An 18600-nucleotide genomic window follows, 5' to 3' on the forward strand; every position below is an offset into this window, starting at 1 on the left:
AGTAACAGCTCTACTCAAAAGAGTCAGCCAACACTGTCCATAAATCAACAATTATTTAGAAATCTTAACACTGACTTCATCATTTGCACTGCAACACACAGTTATCCCTTCTTCCCAGGAGATATGTTCTAAGATTCCCAGTGGGTGACTGAAACTAGGGATAGTACCAAACTTTACATATACAGCGATTCTTCAATCTCATAACTGAGAAAACTACTAAGTGATGAATGGGCAGGTAGTGGATATGCTGGACAGAGGGGTGATTCATATCCCAGGACAGAGCAGGATGGCACAAGATTTCGTCGTGCTACTCAGAACAGCATGCAATTTAAAACTTATGAATTGTTTATTTCTGGGATTTTCCATTTAATATTTTTGGACTGTGGTTGACCTTGGGTAATTGAAACCTTGGAAAGCAAAATCATGGATAAGAGGGGACTACTGTATATAATTTGGTAAGCAGGTGTAGAATATCATATAGTTTAGTCAGGGAATAAAAAAGAACATTTAAAAATTATTATTTAAATATTACTCTCTATGGCTCTACCATTTATTAAATATTTTTAATATCATCCTTCCTAGAAAATAAGCCGAAAACTAAGGCATGGATTGATAAACTAACTTATACAAAATCACTATCATAGAAGAAAATGAGTAATTGTCTCCAAACTACAGCTTTGTGATTTGAGATGTCCAGCATCCCTCTGTTCAGAGTTCTTTTTAGGCCCAATATAAATTTACTCTACTGCTGCTTAATTATAGTTTGAACAAAGCAAACATCCAATACATGTGTGTTGAATTGAATGGAATTATCCACCTAATTTCTTTGACGATTAAATCACATAGTTACCATGGAGGAGGGGAGGATCATCAATTGCCTTCATCGATAAGGAAAAAGAGTTACTATAGAATCATTTATTTTAATCCTCATATCCCAAGTGCTTTAATTTCTCACACTCTTTTCTTTTGACCATTATTAAGAGCTCCTAAGTTGCTGAACTGATACTAGATTCAGGATCCTTAACACTGCAAATGTGACTGTTGATATATTGTTGTTAAGATAGCAAAGCAAGGCTTCTAACACCATAAAACCTTTTTATTGCTTGTCAATAACTTCTGAATTATTCATAAACAACTTCAAGTACTGGGCAAGGAAAGGGCTATTACTTACAGGTGTTAAAATATTGGTAATGCATTATTTCAGGGCTTATATTCAGTATTGTTAGCAAAAATACACAATACAATTGCTTGGCTATTTTCAAACAGCCAGTTGAACTGGGATAAAAGACTACAAATTGGGTTTGGTAAATACTGCTCAGGTGATGCGTGCACCAAAATCTCACAAATCACCACTAAAGAATTTACTCACGTAAGCAAATACCACCTGTTCCTCAAAAACCTATAGAAATAAAAAATTTTATATATATATATGTGTGTGTATATATATATGTGTATATATATATGTGTGTGTGTGTGTATATATATATGTGTGTGTGTATATATATATATATATATATATATATATATATATATTTCATAGAGTTTGAAAGGATCTTAGAAATCATAACCCAGTCCGTTATGGCTTATGACTAAGAAAAAGGAGATCCAGAAAGATTCAACTTAGATGACTCCAACAAATATTTATTTAAAACTTGTCACATGTCAGGCACTATGCAAATGCCAGGGCATAGTGACCAACAATCTGTGCTCCAGAGACTCTTACCACTTAGTGGAAACGAAGCAGAGGTATAATTTGAACTAGGGTCAAACTAATTCTAAAGCAAATGTTCTTTCATTTACTAAATAAACATCTGAATTAGTAGTAGTAAGAATTCTTAATTTTTAATTAAGAATATCAAATGGGTCATAGTCAGTGAGTCATAAGTTTCATCTTCAAAATGTCCTTTTAGACTAAGAATTCCTAAACATTTTGGGAGAAATGAATACCTTTGTAAATGCATTCAGTCAGCAGATATCCATCAGTGACATACTCTGTGTTTTGGTGCAATTAATTTAGGACAAAATCTAGGAGTGATCTCCCAAAATTTACACTGAAGAAGGGAGATATTCTTTAGACAAGCAAACAGTAATATGTGTAAATTATTATGGTACACAAAGTGCCCTGAAAAGAAAGAACAAGATACTTTGATAAAGAACAATATGCTATGTATTTAAAGGTGGTTGTAAAGGAAGACCTCTGCAAAGGACTGGGGTTTGTGTCCCCTCAAAATTTTTATGTTGAAATCCTAAACCCCAACGCAATGGTAATAGGAGGTAAGGCGTTTGAAAGGTGATCAAGTAATGAGGGTAGACTCTTCACGGATGCAATCAGGCTCCTTATAAAAGAGACCACAGAAAGCTCTCTCACCCTGTTTCCTCCACATGAGAATACAATGTGAAGGTGGCAGTCTGCAACCCCAAAGATGGCCCTCACTAGAAATGGACCACGCTGGTACATTGATCTTGGACTTCCAGCTTGCAGAACTGTGAGAAATAATTTTTGTTGCTTATAAGCCACCCAGTCCATGGTATTTCATTACAACAGCCTAAACAGACTAAGACAATGGCTGAGGGGGATGATATTTGAACTGAGGCGTAACTGTAAGAAACAGTCACGCAAAGAGATTTTCAGTACAGCAGTGAAATACACAAATATCCAAAGGTGGGGAATATCTTGGTATATGCCTCATAAATGGAAAGAAAGTTCATGTGGGAGCTGGAGGTGGCTGGAAAGGCAGGCAGGGGCCAGACAATGTGGACCTTTTCATGCCAAGACAGAGGGTTTGCTTTTGCTCTAAGAGTTATGGAAACCATTGGAGAGTTTTAAGCCAGGGAAAATTATATTAGGCTGGCTCGAAAGTAATTGTGGTTTTTGTCATTACTTTCAATTACTTTTGCACCAACCTAATAATCTGATTTTCATTTTGAAAGATCACTCCTTTAAATCATGGGTGGATTGAAAGTGAAAACTGAAGAATCATGAAGCTATTGCATTGGTCAAAGGGGAGAGGTCACAGTATCTTAGTTTAAGGTGCTGATAACAGAATTGGCGACAGTTGGATGGATTTGAAATATATTTTATAAATAAAATTGAAAGGACAGGCAAATGAATTAGATGTGGGGAGTCTATGAGAGAAGGAATAAACATGACTCCCCAGTTTTCTCAGTTGAGAAGCCAGATTAACAGCCATCTCATTTCCTGAGGTGCATACGATTTTCTTAAAATCATTTTTATGGTGATGGAAATAGTCTAGTGTTTGATGTACTATATTTGAGATGACTGTGATACATTCAAAAGACATGCCAAGTGGAACTCCAAGAAGGGCAGACTGGAAATGTAAAGTTAGGAGTTGTCAGCCCACATGGTATTTGAAGCCATGAGACTGGATGAGCTCCTCTAACAGGAGTGGGCAGACAGAAGAGAACATAGAAAAGAACTAAGCTCAGAGGGCTTTGCAGAGGTTGGGGGAGGAAGCAATGAAAAAGAATAGGAAGGGCCATCTGATGAAACAAGAAGAAAATTAGGAAAGGGTGATGTGAGAAGCCAAGAGAGGAGAGCATTCCAAGAAGGATGGAATATGTAGTATCTTGAATATTTTTGAGAGACTGGATAAGGAAAGAACAGAAAAATAAATAATACCTAATACATTTAGCATATAGGAGATCATAGGCAACACTGAAAAAAGAAGCAATTTCAGTAAATGGATAGAGTAGATATCAGATCAGAACAGGTTACAATGACTAGAAAGTGACATACTGAAAATAATTTATATAGTTAACACTTTCTGGAAGCTTGGCAGTGACCACAAAACTGAGAATTAGAGCAGTAGGTAAGACACAGTTGGTGGCTAAGGAATGTTTTTGGGTTTTTTTAAAGATAGAAATTATTAGAGCGCGTTTATGCTGATAGAAATTATCTAGAAATGAGGGGATGAAAATATATAAAAGAAAGGAATTTCAAGTCCTTGATAAGAAGACAAGGGAGAATATCCAAAACCCTTATGGAAGGTCTAGCTTCAGAGAAGTGGTACAGACTAATGAAAACCAAAAGCATCTTGTATTAGAAAAATTGCACGATTAAAATTGTCTCTCTTTCTCTCTTCCCCTGCCTCCACATTGACCTATCAATTGAGAGAGATACGTATTGGAGGGCAGGAAGCTAAAGGTGGGTATATGAATCCCCTGGTTGGAAAGTCATAGACTCCATCTTAACTTGAAACAACCCCTTCTAGTTTCCTAAATAAAGCACCTCCTTCAATTGAGTCACCACTGAGTTACCTTCTGGCCCACACTGTCTGCACTCTGGGTGGCACTGAGGCACCACAGCCCTATCATTCTTCTCCTGCTTTCCTCACCCTGCGCATGGCCCACAACCTTCCTATTGCTGCTATGCTGCACAAACACAGTGGGAGAAGACAACTGATGGGGACAACTATGTTTTTCCCTTTCTACAACTTCCATCCCAACCTACTCTCTTTCCACATGTTCTCCCAATCCTTTTGCATTGTCACTAGCAATTATAGCATTCATATTCATGTTGTCTTTTTTCATCAACTCTCTTTAAATGTTTGTGATTCTCAGATATCTCCTATTTCCACTCTCCACGTTCATCTATTCCCACAGCTTTCATTACTGTGTAAATAGGCTGATGACTCACAATGCCTGACCTCCAGCCCAGTCTTCCTCATAAGCTCCAAACTCATATACCCACTCAACCTTCTATTGGGCATCTCCAGTTGAGGACAACAGGGATACCTCACACTTCACAGTTCTACAACTAAACTCATTACCTCCCCAGCCCATCCTCAAATCAACTCATTTTCCAACATCTAATCAGTTTTTCAGGTGTGTGTGTGTGTGTGTGTGTGTGTGTGTGTGTGTGTGTGTGTGTGTGTGTGTGTGTGCGTGCGCATGCGCGCTTAGCAGGAGCTTGGTTTAGTCTGGGCTCCTCTCGTGTCCAAAATCCAATCAATTACTACATCCTGTCAATTTTGTTTCCTTCAAACTCATATCTACCAACGTTACTCTTAGTTCACGTCACCATTATGTCTTGCCTAGATTACTAGCATGGCTTCTGAAAGTTGTCTCTATGCCTCCAACTCTTGAACTGCATGGTATTTCCTCCACACTGCAGCCTGAACAATATTTGGCTTAAAGTAGTTTAATGCTCACCTCCCAACTATCCTGATGATAAAACACTCAACTTGCAGCATGGCTTACAAGGACCTTCAAGGTCCAGCTCTTGCTATCTCAGATCTCATGTCTTACTCAGTACACCCTCTCTCACTTGGACTTGTGTGCTCTTCTTTCTATCCAGAAGGCTCTTGCCACTCACCTCCTAACCACCCTCCTCTCACTTAACTTAGTTAGCTCCTTAAGGTCTCAGCTTAATTGCCGCCTCTTCCAGGAAGCCCCTTCTCTGACTCCTCTCCTCTCTTTCCTGCTTGTTAACACACAGAGCTGATCTGAGGAGTAGACCAGCTGGGGAGGTTTCCAAGGGGTAAATCTGTAAGTGAAACTGAACCTCGTCTCCCTGAGAAAGTATGCTTATCAGAAATCATTTTTACCAGACTTTGTCTTAAGGAGGATACCATATAAGATGGTAATGTTTGGGAGGCAGTGAGTGACTGCTGGGCAGGCTGAACTACATTCTAGGAGGACAGGTTCTGCTCATTGCAGGCTTTTGTTTCACTGATTAGGGAGTGCAATTTTGGGCCTGGAGCTAAACTGTCCAGAATAACACAGGAGGGTTCTTGCCTGAACTGTGCTTGCTGTCTCTGCTAAATAAAATGTGAAGAAATAAGTGCTGTCTCCTCTTGTCATACCTCTGCTTCCCACTAACACATCAGTAACAACTCTTCACTCTAACTTCCTCTTTACCTGTTTATCTTCACGACCAGACTGGAGGGTCAGGGACTGAGAACTGAATACAGTTCTAGCTTATGATGTATTTATTTATTTACTTAACAAATGAAAACACTGAGATTTAGAGAGCTTAGGTGAGACGCCCAAGATCACACACATCAAGGCTGGTTTTGAAAGCAGACCGTCTGACTCCAGGGCTCATAGGAATAACCAGTTACTGTGCTGCCCCATGAATGGCTTATACCCACTCAAAATTGAAAAATGCACTTAAAATCAACCAGAACACATGGCAACAGAGCGAGACTCTGTCTCCAAATAAATAAATAATAAAAGTCTATTTCTTTCTTACCCCTTCAATTCTATCACTACCACCTTCCTCTAGTCTCTGGTTCATTTGGTAAGACCTTAACTCCCCAGTACATTTTATGAGAATAAAGTCCAGTGTGCACATGTTGAAAAGACTTGAAGATTTTATTGATTGTGTTTATTGATGTGTTAACAAAAAATTGGCATGCAACAGAAAGAGATAGAATTTATTTTTTATTCCCTGGTGAATATCTATGAATCCACTGAATCAATGAGAAATCAAAGGTGATACTTGAAATCAAGCTCTGAAATACTCACTTCTCTTGGTGACCTTGAGCCTCCTTCTCGAAATGTTGGTTTACATCTGAAATTAATCTGTCATTCAAAAAGAGAAGTATATTATATTAGAGATAAGCATCAGACTAGACTGAATTACCTGAAAAAAAAAAACAGTGACAGATATTGAGACTGAAAAGCAAAACCTCCAAAGAACAAGGAATAATACTCTTCTTAGTCTTTTGAAATCATCACATTAGATAATCAACAGAGATCCCAGGTGATTCTATATCTCCAACCCCTTTCCTTCATTCTCACAAATGAAATCTAAGTATCTTTAAACGATAATGCTCTTACACCATAAATTTGAGAAACTGAGATAAGAAAGAGCCAGAGGAAAGATACTGGCAGCTTAAACTACCCAGCTGGGTTTCTGATTGTAAAAGTAGAAAATATAAACTTGAGTTTTTTTAGTATTATGACAATTATTCAAAGACAACAGAGTTATTCTTTTTTTTTTTTTTTTTTTTTTTTGAGATGGAGTCTCATTCTGTCACCCAGTCTGGAGTGCAGTGGTGTGATCTCAGCTCATTGCAACCTCCGCCTCCTGGATTCAAGCAATTCTCCTGCCTCAGCCTCCCGAGTAGCTGGGACTACAGGTGCGTGCCACCACATCTGGCTAAATTTGTATTTTTAGTAGAGACGGGGTTTCACCGTGTTAGCCAGGATGGTCTCCATCTCCTGACCTCGTGATCCACCCATCTTGGCCTCCCAAAGTGCTGGGATTACAGGCATGAGCCACCACACCCAGCCCAGAGTTAATTCTTTATAAAAGGATTCAGCACTGCTTTTCTTTTAGATGTGGAGGTCTCCTAGTAGGCACATTGACATTTTGGTTAGCTACTCGATAAAGTGAAAGGAGCAAAAGAATGAAGGCAGAGATGAGTAAGTGAAGTTGGGGCAGAAAAGAAAATATTAAGATAACATGTTGGTAGTCATTGCCACAAGATATCAGCTAGGATCAACTGGTCGTGTCAGTGAAACTACATGAATGTCACGGGGGACTAAAATATTTCAATGCATTTACCCATGACAGCTCAAGAACATAGATAATACACAGAGAAACACACACATTAAAATGGAGTGGGAAGTGTGAAAGGAAAGAGGATGGCAGGCAACTCACTATTGGAGCCTTTCCCATCCCCTAAATGACAAATAAATGGACTTTGCCGAATCCACTTATTCTGGAGGCACACCACCACCGGGATGTCACTTCCAGTCCCACCCACACATTTGAGCAGCAACAGGAGGAGCACTGCCCCAGCAGAGTGAGAGCCGGCTTCCAGCGTGGCTCGCTCCCTTGCAGGCACTTTGGGAAGATGTAAACCACACAAGTCAGATATATGTGAACAACAATTATAAACAGCTTATAGAACTTCTTCCTTCTTAAACAGCTTGTGGAAGAGCCTATGGGTGGATAGTAGTGCTTGAACTGAGATGATATAATAAGAGAATCAGTGCACACCAGGCTTTTCCATCTAACTGTGTTATTCCTTTTCCCAAGAGTCAACGTAAAATGATATCAAATTACACTTCAGCAAACAAGAGAGTGAACGACCCTTAAACATTGTCTTTCCATTATTAATCTGGTAATAATGTTGGACTTCCAGCTTTTTTTTAAGGGCATTGTTTTCAAAAAGTTGGAACTGGAAATTTACACCGGGCCTCTGAAGACCAAATACTTGCAATGTAACAAAACTGCAGCAGGGGGCGCGCTCTTACCTTTTCTAGCTGCTCAATGCAGGCGGTGTGGACGACGATTTTACAGACTGCACACTTCCTCCTGAGAGCTGATTTCTACAACATTCAATTCAAAAGACAAAAAAGAAATGTTAACAGTCTGTTCTGAAGAGTTCCCTAGTATTAAAGTGGGCATATATAATATATACATAAATACAGCAAATATTGTAATTATTTCTATTACAAAGCAAATTTAAAACTTCATCTTAAATATCGAATAAACTGACAAACTTTATCAACAGTCTCTCCACTCACCAAGTAGCTCCATATCTGCATGATTTAGGGTGGGCTGGATTGTCTCTTCAAATAATAATAATAATAGCTCCAATATTTTGAGCATATAACAAGAACTGGCTCTTTGTTCTGTCATTTCTAAGTTTCAGAACCTTACAATACAGGCATTATTCTCTTCCATTTTAAAATATTTTCTACGTTATCACTCAAGTAGCTAATGGACAAGACCAACATCCAAACTCAGATCTAAGTTGAAAACAGGCATTCTTTCCCTATTGCCAAAGAGTCTAGATTTCCAGGGGCCAGTCATTTTAGGCTTCTATCCCAGGCATGAGTCTAGACTAAGTTACTTCGGTTTCTGCCCAAATCTTCCAGAAGTAAAGGAAGGCAAGTTCAGCTTTTACGCCCAGGAAACAATAATAAGAATAGCAACAAAAGCAGGAAAAGCTGCTAATAGGAATATAGTATTTGCTATCTGTTCTTACAAGCACTTCACAAATGGTGGTTCACTTAACCCTCACAACCCTATGAAACAGGTCCTATTCTTAATTCCATTTCACTAATGAGAAAACTGCCCAAGGTCAGTGAATTAAGGCACAGCAGGGCCAAGTGGTCTGGCTTCAGAGCTCATGCTTATAAGCATTACACAATTCGGCCTCTCTGACAGTCAGTACTAGTTTAAAATTATAATGAAATAAAACTTTTTAAAGTTTATCTTTTTCTCTAATGATAAAAAACGGACTGCATGGAGAGAGATGAATGAGCAGAATCTACATTTCATGACTGCCAGTGTCATGCAGGATCTAAGATAGGAAAGTTCAGCCCTCTCTATAAAGGACAGACTGGAAGGAGGATTTGTATGAATAATTTCTGTGTTTAAGCCTGAAAGAAATGTACTATAACTAAGCCTATCTGTCAGATGGGCTATCAAAGCATCCAAGTGTGAAAGGTCCTGAGTTCCTGTCCTCTTAGAGATTGCTGGCAACCTTCCCCTTCCGAGGAGTGGTTTCCCCTGCTGAGGTATAATTTTTGAGTCGATTGTGTCAGGTAGGTGAGAAGAAATAAAGCATTGCTGCGGCCAGAGATTTGAAGAGCTGCAAACCACCACTTTGGAGGGGTAGGATTAGGAAAGAAAATGCAGCCTCATAGGTATTGGACAGCTGCAGTCATTCAACATGGGGTATTTACACATTATCAGCCACCAACAAAGAACCTAAAACACTGTAGTACCGCTGCCATGAAACTTGTAGAAGAAATCCACTGACTGAGATTCCTTTATTCTGCTTGCAGATGCTTTTATCACTCTTGGATTTCCTCTTCCTGAGGGAAGAACATGGTGTAGCACATGAAATACGTTTGACAATTGCTTTTGCACATAACAATGATAAAAGAAACCAAAGCATCTAGCTACACTACTGAACAGTGTCTTGTTCTACTACTAAAAAAGAAAAGAAGAAAAGAAAAAGAAGGAGGGGGAGGAACAACAAGAAAACATACAGGAGTAATCGTAGTAACACAGCAGTAGCAATCAAAAGAACAATCAAAAAATTCTATTTTGCTCTACAGGGTAGAGCACCCATAAGCAAATCATGGTTTCCCTTCTGTTTCCTATGGATATCCTGGTGTGAATCACTGCTTTGGCACCACCTGTGGAAAATGCATGGGGCATTTGAGTCACATTGCTAATCAGAGTTACAGTGACACAAAGGAAACTGGAGGTGATTTTAGTCTATTAATTTCCCATGAAACTCCTAGTAAATTACACTGTGGATAAGCAAAGCAATATTACCACAGGTAGGCAACCACTTACAGGCTGTGATTTAAGGATGCCTGAAAAGCCTCCCTCCTTGCCAATAACTCCTGTCCTAGTCTAGTTTCGTGCTTGACACTACGCTCTGCATTAAGTTCTATGGAGTTCCAGGGATTTCTTAGTCTGTTATGAAAGTCACTGAGGATGGAAGGAAGATGCGGAGAAAACTCAGGAAGCCTCATGCATTCAATGAAATGCAATGCCTCCTCTTTTCTTTGTTTTACAAATCAGGATTCTGAGTCAAAACATCTTTTGCACAAGGGATCTGGGCTAGAAGAATTTGAGAACCGGTGCGTTAAGATATGCTATCTCTCAGCCTTCTGGAACGTCATGTAAATGCACTAACATCATTCATATGGAAAAACTGAAGTGCAACGTTCCACAGATGATAATATATGGAGTCGAGTGCTGTAAGTTCTAAAACTGATTTTAACTGAACTATATTGATTTTTAAAAGATCCTCTTAAAATATATTATGAACTTATGTGCCTTTTGAGGCAGAATATATAAACCATATTCTAAATTTTTCTTCATAAAGACTACAACATGATGCACTGTACAAAGAACAGTCATTTTTCTCTTTCCTATCCTTCTGTTTGGGTAGAGCTCCTTTTGAGTCAGTGTTGCTGTCTTTTGTTGCTCTCAGTTTCCTAAATGGCAGCTTCTCAACACCTTTTAATTTGAGAAATCAGATAATTACAGTTTACAATCATATGTAAAATTAAGTAAATAAATTCTGAATAAAGGTCCAAGGTCTTTTGCCATAGTAGAAAAGTAAATAGATTTTTAGTTCCTTAATTGAGGGAAACTGTTTTAGCAAATCTGAAATTTTAATCACTGACTTCACGGCGTATGACTACATTTCAACTGGTTAAAGTTATTTGAAGTAGTTGGATAATAAGCTTCCGGACAGAAATTGCCCAAAACACATAGAATTTTGTGCTTAGTTAGGTTGCAATTTTTCATTTTTAAGTTCCCAGCTATATACAAAGGTAAGATGCAGGAATCTGGACATTCTAAATACTATAAATATTCACTTTTTCCCAAATAACTTATATGAGCCAGTGCTTACTTCTCCATGAAAGGTGATAAATTAAACCAAGAAAAGTCACTTAAAAGCATTCAGTAGGGGCCGGGAGCAGTGGCTCATGCCTGTAATCCCAGCACTGTGGGAGGCTGAGGCGGGCGGATCACAAGGTCAGGAGATCGAGACCATCCTGGCTAACACAGTGAAAGCTCGTCTCTACTAAAAATACAAAAAAATTAGCCAGGCGTGGTGGCAGGCACCTGTAGTCCCAGCTACTCAGGAGGCTGAGGCAGGAGAATGGTGTGAACCTGGGAGGCAGAGCTTGCAGTGAGCCGAGATCGCGCCACTGCACTCCAGCCTGGGCGACAGAGCGAGACTCCGTCTCAAAAAAGAAGTATTCAGTAGGTTACCTCTTATTCCTTACATTGGGACATAGTTGTTATAGAATCTAGCACAAAAACATAATTTAAACAAATATTGCCTAGAACATGAAACATGTTTAAAAATTAAAATTATTTTAAAAACAATAATTTGCTCAAATCAATGAATTTAAAGGCCAGTTGAGCTTACTGCCTTAAATATCAAACAGCACCTAAGCACCCTTACTAAGGGTTTCCTGATTTTGCTGGTGTTGGTATTCAAAAGAAACTTATTTGTAGGTGTGTGGTACGGGGTGGGCAGAGTGGGGAACATATCCGTTTAAACTAAGACAATATGGAATACAGTATAGATCACATTCCATTATATTACACTGTTCTAATAAAAACATGACCAACATTTACTTAAATAACAACACAATAATATATATGCTAGGTTTTAGGATGGTGGGCATGATCTCACCAGCAGCCATACAGTGCTTATAAGAGAAAACACATCCTACATATTTCCCATGCTGCAGGCCCTGCTGGCATTGAAAGTAGTGACAGCTCTCCACCAATCTTCAGCTCATAGCAGGCAAGGGAGAAAAACTGTCACAGCTTTAGACCACTGGAGCAGGGAATGGGGATTGAGGAGGACAGAGGCATCAGTGGCAGGCAGTGGTAGAGAGTATACAATTGTCCCTAATAAAGAGATTAATATTGAATCCTATCCCACCCAACTACCTCCCTTGCCTAAGTCCCTGATCTATATGTACCAAGAAAGCTATTTTTTTTCTTCCTTTGAGCAAGATATGTGATTTCTGCTAAGTAACAATGAATATCTGGTGGGAGTTGAGAGAGTTTGATAGAGAAAAAGAGGAAAGGAAGGAAGGGAAAGATGATGATGAAAAATAAAGATGAAAAAGAGGGAAGGGGAAAAGACGGGAAAGGGGAGGAGAGGGTAGGAGAGAAGGGAGAGGAGAGGGGAGGAAAGGAGAAGAGGGGTGGATCCTTCAGGGCCTGGGGTTACCTACTTTCACAGGCCTATGATCTATAAAAGGATTGGGGCCTTTTTGCTGCCCAAGGTAAGTAAAATTAAATATCTGTCATTCCCAGTTGTCAGAAGTTTGACACCCAGGAAGGTACAACAAGGCTGGCTGTCCCCTTCTGAATAAGGCACACGGCAAGCTTTATTTCTTCCTGCAGTGGGGCCAACTGCACTGCCTGCTGACTACATAGCTTCTACTGCGGTCCTAAGAGCTCCCACTGAGCTTGCCCACCTCGACAGGTGGAATCACCAGAGATGGGACATGGGGAAGGCAGTAGGAAAAGAGCCAGCATGGCAACCGGTTCTTAGTCTCCCCATCTCAGAAAAGCTCAGAGGCCAGAGGCTGCTGCAGGACCAAAAACACCAGGGCAAAGTCTGAGCTCATGGCACCTCACTCCAGAATTCCCAGACCTAATGCAAGGAATCACCAGCTATGAGGCCACAGTGAGCAAAGGGATGACAGCCAGGAAAGGGGCTTCAGGCAGAAACCAACAATACTGTGAGTGCATAAGGGGGCAGATGGGGCATGCTGGGGAAAGGGCCAGAGGGGGGCCACATGGTGAGAAGCCAAGAAGAAGGACAGAGGAGGTTGCTGGGCCAGGTCTACCCCCAGCTGCCTCCTAGCTTTCTCCCCCATGGTTTCTCTACCCCTTAGCCTCCTAGATGGGAAGATTCACCCCGAGGACTAGAAACTGAGGGAAGGCTGAAAATCAAGCAAAGGGGAAACTGCAAGAGAGGCCAGGAGAGTGCTCTCCTCCTCCCCCTTCTCCTTCCCTTTTAGACCACACAGCAGCATCTTGGAGATGGGTAGGAAGGAGGCGCCATGCAGCCCTGGCAGGACTGTCCTCTCCTCCTCTTCAATGGCGGGGCTAATGGAATGCTTAGGAAAGTGGAGGGGAGGAACCTTCCTAAGCTCTTAGAATGTCAGGAATCTGGTGTCCTCTCAGTAGGCACTGTCTCTCTGGCAACATACACAACAACATTGTTGCTGTATAATCCAAGGTAAATGAAAACAAGAGTTCTTTGATTTATTTAAAAACCTAATTAGAAGAAATGACAAGCATATTTGGCAAGTTCTACTTCTCTGGGGAGTCTGGGATGCAATCTATAAATTGGCATTAGGAAAAATGAAGAATGGCATTATCTGAAAGTTCCATTAATATGATTTCAGGGCCAAAGCCTGACCTCCACCGTCACTCATGCAGGCTTCTCTTTTTCTTCAAAAGAATATAGAACATTTTGGACAAGCCAGGAGGGTGGCCGGCTGAAGTTCCAGCACACTCCTTTTTTTTTTTTTTTTTTTTTTTTTTGAGACAGGGTTTCACTTTGTCGCCCGGGGTTGGAGTGCAGTGGCAGGATCTTGGCTCACTGCAAGCTCTGCCTCCTGGGTTCACACCATTCTCCTGCCTCAGCCTCCCAAGTAGCTGGGACTACAGGTGCCCGTCACCACACCCGGCTAATTAATTTTTTTGTATGTTTAGTAGAGATGGGGTTTCACTGTGTTAGCCAGGATGGTCTCGATCTCCTGATCTCGTGATCCACCTGCCTTGGCCTCCCAAAGTGCTGGGATTACAGGCGTGAGCCACCGCGCCCGGCCCAGCACACTCCTTTTATCCTCAGTATATCACTCATTCTGTCTATGACAACAGGATCTCATGATTCCAGACCAAGGAGCAAAGATGCCACATGTCCGGAGGAGTCTGTGACCCGAGTGGAAACTCAGACCTCTCCTTAGAGGTTCAATTGCAGAGAGACCTCACTTCATGTTAAAAGGTCCCAGCCCAGACTCTGAGCAGTGTTGGCCCACGTTGGAGGGCAGGCCTTCATTTGTAAAGACTCCATGTGTTTGTGCAACGTGATCTGTGGACAGACAAGGACTTGGTAAAGGCTGAAACCTTCTGAGATAGCCCCCAACAATCAACACCCTTGATAAGGGATGATGCCAAAAGTATCTCAGAATATCTGGAAGAAAAGCAGTAGGAACAACTAGAAGTTGGGTTGGAGACTCTTACAAAGGATACACCAAAATACTCATGCAATGCTCAGATATACACCAATACTCCTGAATCTGTAGATGCCAGGTATCTGGAATCATGATGGTTTGAGTTATCCTACATAAGAGAAGACTCCATATGGCTGAAACAATCTGTTACTGCTGACTTTTCCAGAATATATTTATGGAAATTTAGTCCACCAATTATTTTAACCATCACTATGTGTATAAGACTATGTGAGTGCTGTACAGGATATAAACAGGAGGAAGCTTCTGTCCTTGCAAGAGCTGGCAAGCTACTTCAGGAGACAAGAGGAACTTGGTAGAAAAGGCCATTCACAGGAGAGAGCCACACATGGCTACATGCTCAACAACAGCCCAGACAAGAAAAGCTATCATCTAGAGGAGAGCAAAATCTGAGGCTGAACCAGTAAAAAGGGTCTAGCAGAGAAAGCAAATTCTTTAATTTGGGCTTAAAATATGTATATTCAAAAAAATCAAAGGCATTCCAGCAGGAAAAAGATCTGAAGTCTCTTTATGTAGTAGGCACCGATGCCTCTGAAAAGGCATGGAGACCTGCTTTGGCATGTCCACTGCGGGACAATTCCTGGGCTCCTGGGTGTCTATGTACAGGAGTCACTGGGCTCAAGGCTGGTGGTTGAGTGTGGAGGTTTGAACGGTGTGTCTGGGGGTTGCTAGCAGGTAGAGTAGGATGCCCTCAAACCTGGGAAGTAGGTACACTGGCTGTGTTAAGAAGCCAGAGGAGCTGTCTATGAGGAGCTGCATGAGAAGGGGAAACAGAACTACTCCCCAGAAGCCATGGGGTTCAAAATTACAGAGTTACAGAGAGGTGGAGATTTCTCTGTGTGTTTCCATGCTGCTATATTCCAGCACTGAGAACCAAGAACACTGCCTGACACAGTTATTCTGAAAGAAAAGGGGGAGGGAAGAAAGGAGAAAGGGCTTCTGACATAGGGCTCCCTCCCCACTTAACCCCTCAATCAGCCCCGGTCTGGAGAATTGGTGGCTTAGGAAACATTAGGAGACAAAACCCCCACCGGGACATAGACATCCTCGTAATAAGCAATCCCAAAAGCAACAGTAATGAGGTGCCCTCAGACTGTTTGAGGAATGGAAGCCCTCTGCCCACAATAGGGAAAAAACAGTGCGGCTGGATGCAGTGACTCACGCCTGTAATCCCAGAACTTTGGGAGGCCGAGGCAGGAAGATTACATGAGGCTGGGAGTTCAAGACCAGCCTGGCCAACGTGTCAAAAGCCTGTCTCTATTAAAAATACAAAAAATTAGCTGGGCATGGTGGCGGGCGCCTGTAATCCCAGCTACCCGGGAGGCTGGGGTATGAGAATCACTTGAACCTGGGAGGTGGAGGTTGCAGTGAACTGAGACTGTGCCACTGCACTCCAGGCTGGGTGACAGAGCAAGACTCCATCTCAAACAAAAAAAAAAACAAAAAAAAAAAAAAGAAAGAAAAAAAAGGAAAGGAAAAAGAAAAAGAAAGCATAGAGGCTGCATGACAATTATAGCTGAACAACTATAATATTTTTGTGAGCACAAATCAGATATCTTCTGGGGACCCACAGGACTATCTGATAGAAGGGCTATTTTGCAGAAGAGTGAGGTCTTACATAGACTGCGTAGAGTTAAAAACAGTTGCATCTGTATTAGTGTGGCTCATGTGATGCCACCTGTGTCTACAGGTTAGTTAAACCTTGGAATATTTATTTGGGAACAGTTGCAGGAGTGGAGAGAAAACAGACAGAACCAGGGATTACAGGCATGAGACACCGTGCCCAGCTCTGAAAAATTGTTTTGATCTCATAGAAATTATATTCTCCTGTGAGAGACAGACAACAAACAAGAGAGATTAGTATATAATATATTGACAGAAATAAGTACTAAAAAGAAAATTAAAGAGAGAAAGGGAGATAAGAAACATCAAGAGTAGCAGAAAATTGAAGTTGTAGACAGGTGGACCAGGGAGGGTTTCACTGAATATTTTGACAAACACCCAAAGGAAGTGAGAGAGTTCATCACGTGGATATCTGAGGGAAAAACATTCTAGGCAAAGGGCACAGCCAGTGCAAAGCTCAGAGGCATGAGGATGTCAGGATGCTAAGGAGTGGCCGGGGGCCAGTGTGGGGGAGTAGAGATGAGGTCAGATGATAACAGCAGGCCAGATCATGCTGTGTTGCAGGTCGTGGCTAAGACACTGGCTTTTTTTCCTGAAAGAGAATAAGAAATTCAAAGGTCACAGTGATAATTTCCCGTATGAGGTGATGGGGGCCTGAACTGGAGTGACAAGAATGGAACAAAAAGGAAAGGCAGAGGCACAAGAGTGACTGAGAGCACACAGCCCTCTTCCCAGCCCCACACTGGCCTCCACTAAGGTCAGCGTGAATTCCTCATACTTTGTCCTTAAGTATTTCAGTAGAATCATCAGCAGCTCAGGAGGGCTTCAATCCTACCCCTTGGTCAACTTTGCTGTTCATGGGTATGCTGGGCTGACAGCACACCTGACAGTCTCATGCTGTGTTATGGTTGGAATTGCCTCTCGAGTACCGCAGGAAAACTCACTTGATGCTCTTCGAACAGCCTGTTTTGTTCTGTTCTGAGAAACACATTATCAGAAGCATTCTGCATATGAATTGTTTTTGTTGATGTTCCTAGCACCTCCCCTGAGTAACCTCAGATGTGCAGGTAGATTCTAGATACTAGGCTGAACCCCACCTAGGCAGGCTCAATTCCATGACCTCCCGAGAGACCTACAGGGAGAAAGAAGAGCAGTGCCTGTGTGTTGTTGTTTGAACCGGAAAGAAAAAGTTGTCTATTTCCCAGATAGCCAGTGTATTTTATATTTTTCATCTGTAGAGAAAGAAAACCAAAATCTTACAGCAGAAAGCCAAGGGAAAAAAAAGACTGTGAGCTGAATATAAGAACTAGAAAGACACACAAAAAACCTTTCCTCTTCCTGAGAATCAGCCAATCGGGGCTCACAGGAGAAACAATTTGGTAAGAACCAAATTGCTAGGATTGCGTTAATTCAAAGCTAACGTTTATGACTGGTTACAAAGAATGATACATCCATCATGTTTTGAGCACTGGATTAAGTTTGGTAAAAACTACAGTCAGAACAGTATAGGATTCTTTTTAGGGAGGAAAAAGGTACATGTCTGTATCTCAACAGTTTACCCTTAAACTAAAATTTGTACCAAATCACACTCTTAAATGGTTAAATGTGACTTATGCTAGTGGATTTAATACTTATTTTTAATGAGAAGAAAGTGATAGGCACAAAGTTTCTCTGATAGGCTTCAACAGAAAGCTACAGCAAGCCTGTGGTCCCTGATACTCAGGAGGCTGAGGCAGTAGGATCACTTGAGCCCAGGAGTTTGAGGCTGCAGTAAGCCAGGATCACATCGCCGCATTCCAACCTGGGTGACATGGCAGAATTCTGTCTCTAAAACAAACACACAAACAAACAAAAAAACAGAAAGCTATGACGTGAATCTTAGGAGAAGTCTACACCTTGGAATTCATTTGGGTGACTATCGCGTACTGCCACCATCTTTTGGAAATCTTCTCACAATTCAGGCACAGTTATTGAGATATAAAACAAATATTGCAGCCAGTCTTTATAACAAGCATGGCGAAGGGCCTGATAAGTTTGAATGGGTTTGCACAAGTCTAATCAAATGATACTAACAAACTGATGCCCTCAGAGATGCCAGGCGGAGAGTCATAGGGAATGATACTCACTGTGCCCCTCCATCTAGATTACCAGGCAGCTCAGGTATTCCTTCTGCCTCTTCCCTCATGCTCATGATACATTAAAAAGGGTTCCAGCCTAATGAACTTGAAGAAA

General features: G+C 41.2%; 1 protein-coding gene across 9 annotated transcripts in view; it reads right to left on the minus strand.

Annotated features, from left to right (window-relative positions):
* The window catches only part of DGKI (diacylglycerol kinase iota), a 470612-nt gene that overhangs the window by 271968 nt on the left and 180044 nt on the right, over positions 1-18600 (minus strand). For all 9 annotated transcript variants that reach the window (XM_063708791.1, XM_055347199.2, XM_031013291.3 and 6 more), the window contains 2 exons: positions 8230-8304; positions 6490-6546 (listed from right to left, as the gene is read on the minus strand). Coding sequence is in view for 8 of the 9 variants with exons in the window: in XM_055347199.2 (XP_055203174.1) it covers positions 6490-6546; positions 8230-8304 (132 nt within the window). In the remaining variant the exon portion in view is untranslated. The remainder of the gene's footprint in view (positions 1-6489; positions 6547-8229; positions 8305-18600) is intronic.

The sequence above is a fragment of the Gorilla gorilla genome, chromosome 6, assembly GCF_029281585.2.
Source record: "Gorilla gorilla gorilla isolate KB3781 chromosome 6, NHGRI_mGorGor1-v2.1_pri, whole genome shotgun sequence".
NCBI classification, from domain to species: domain Eukaryota; kingdom Metazoa; phylum Chordata; class Mammalia; order Primates; family Hominidae; genus Gorilla; species Gorilla gorilla.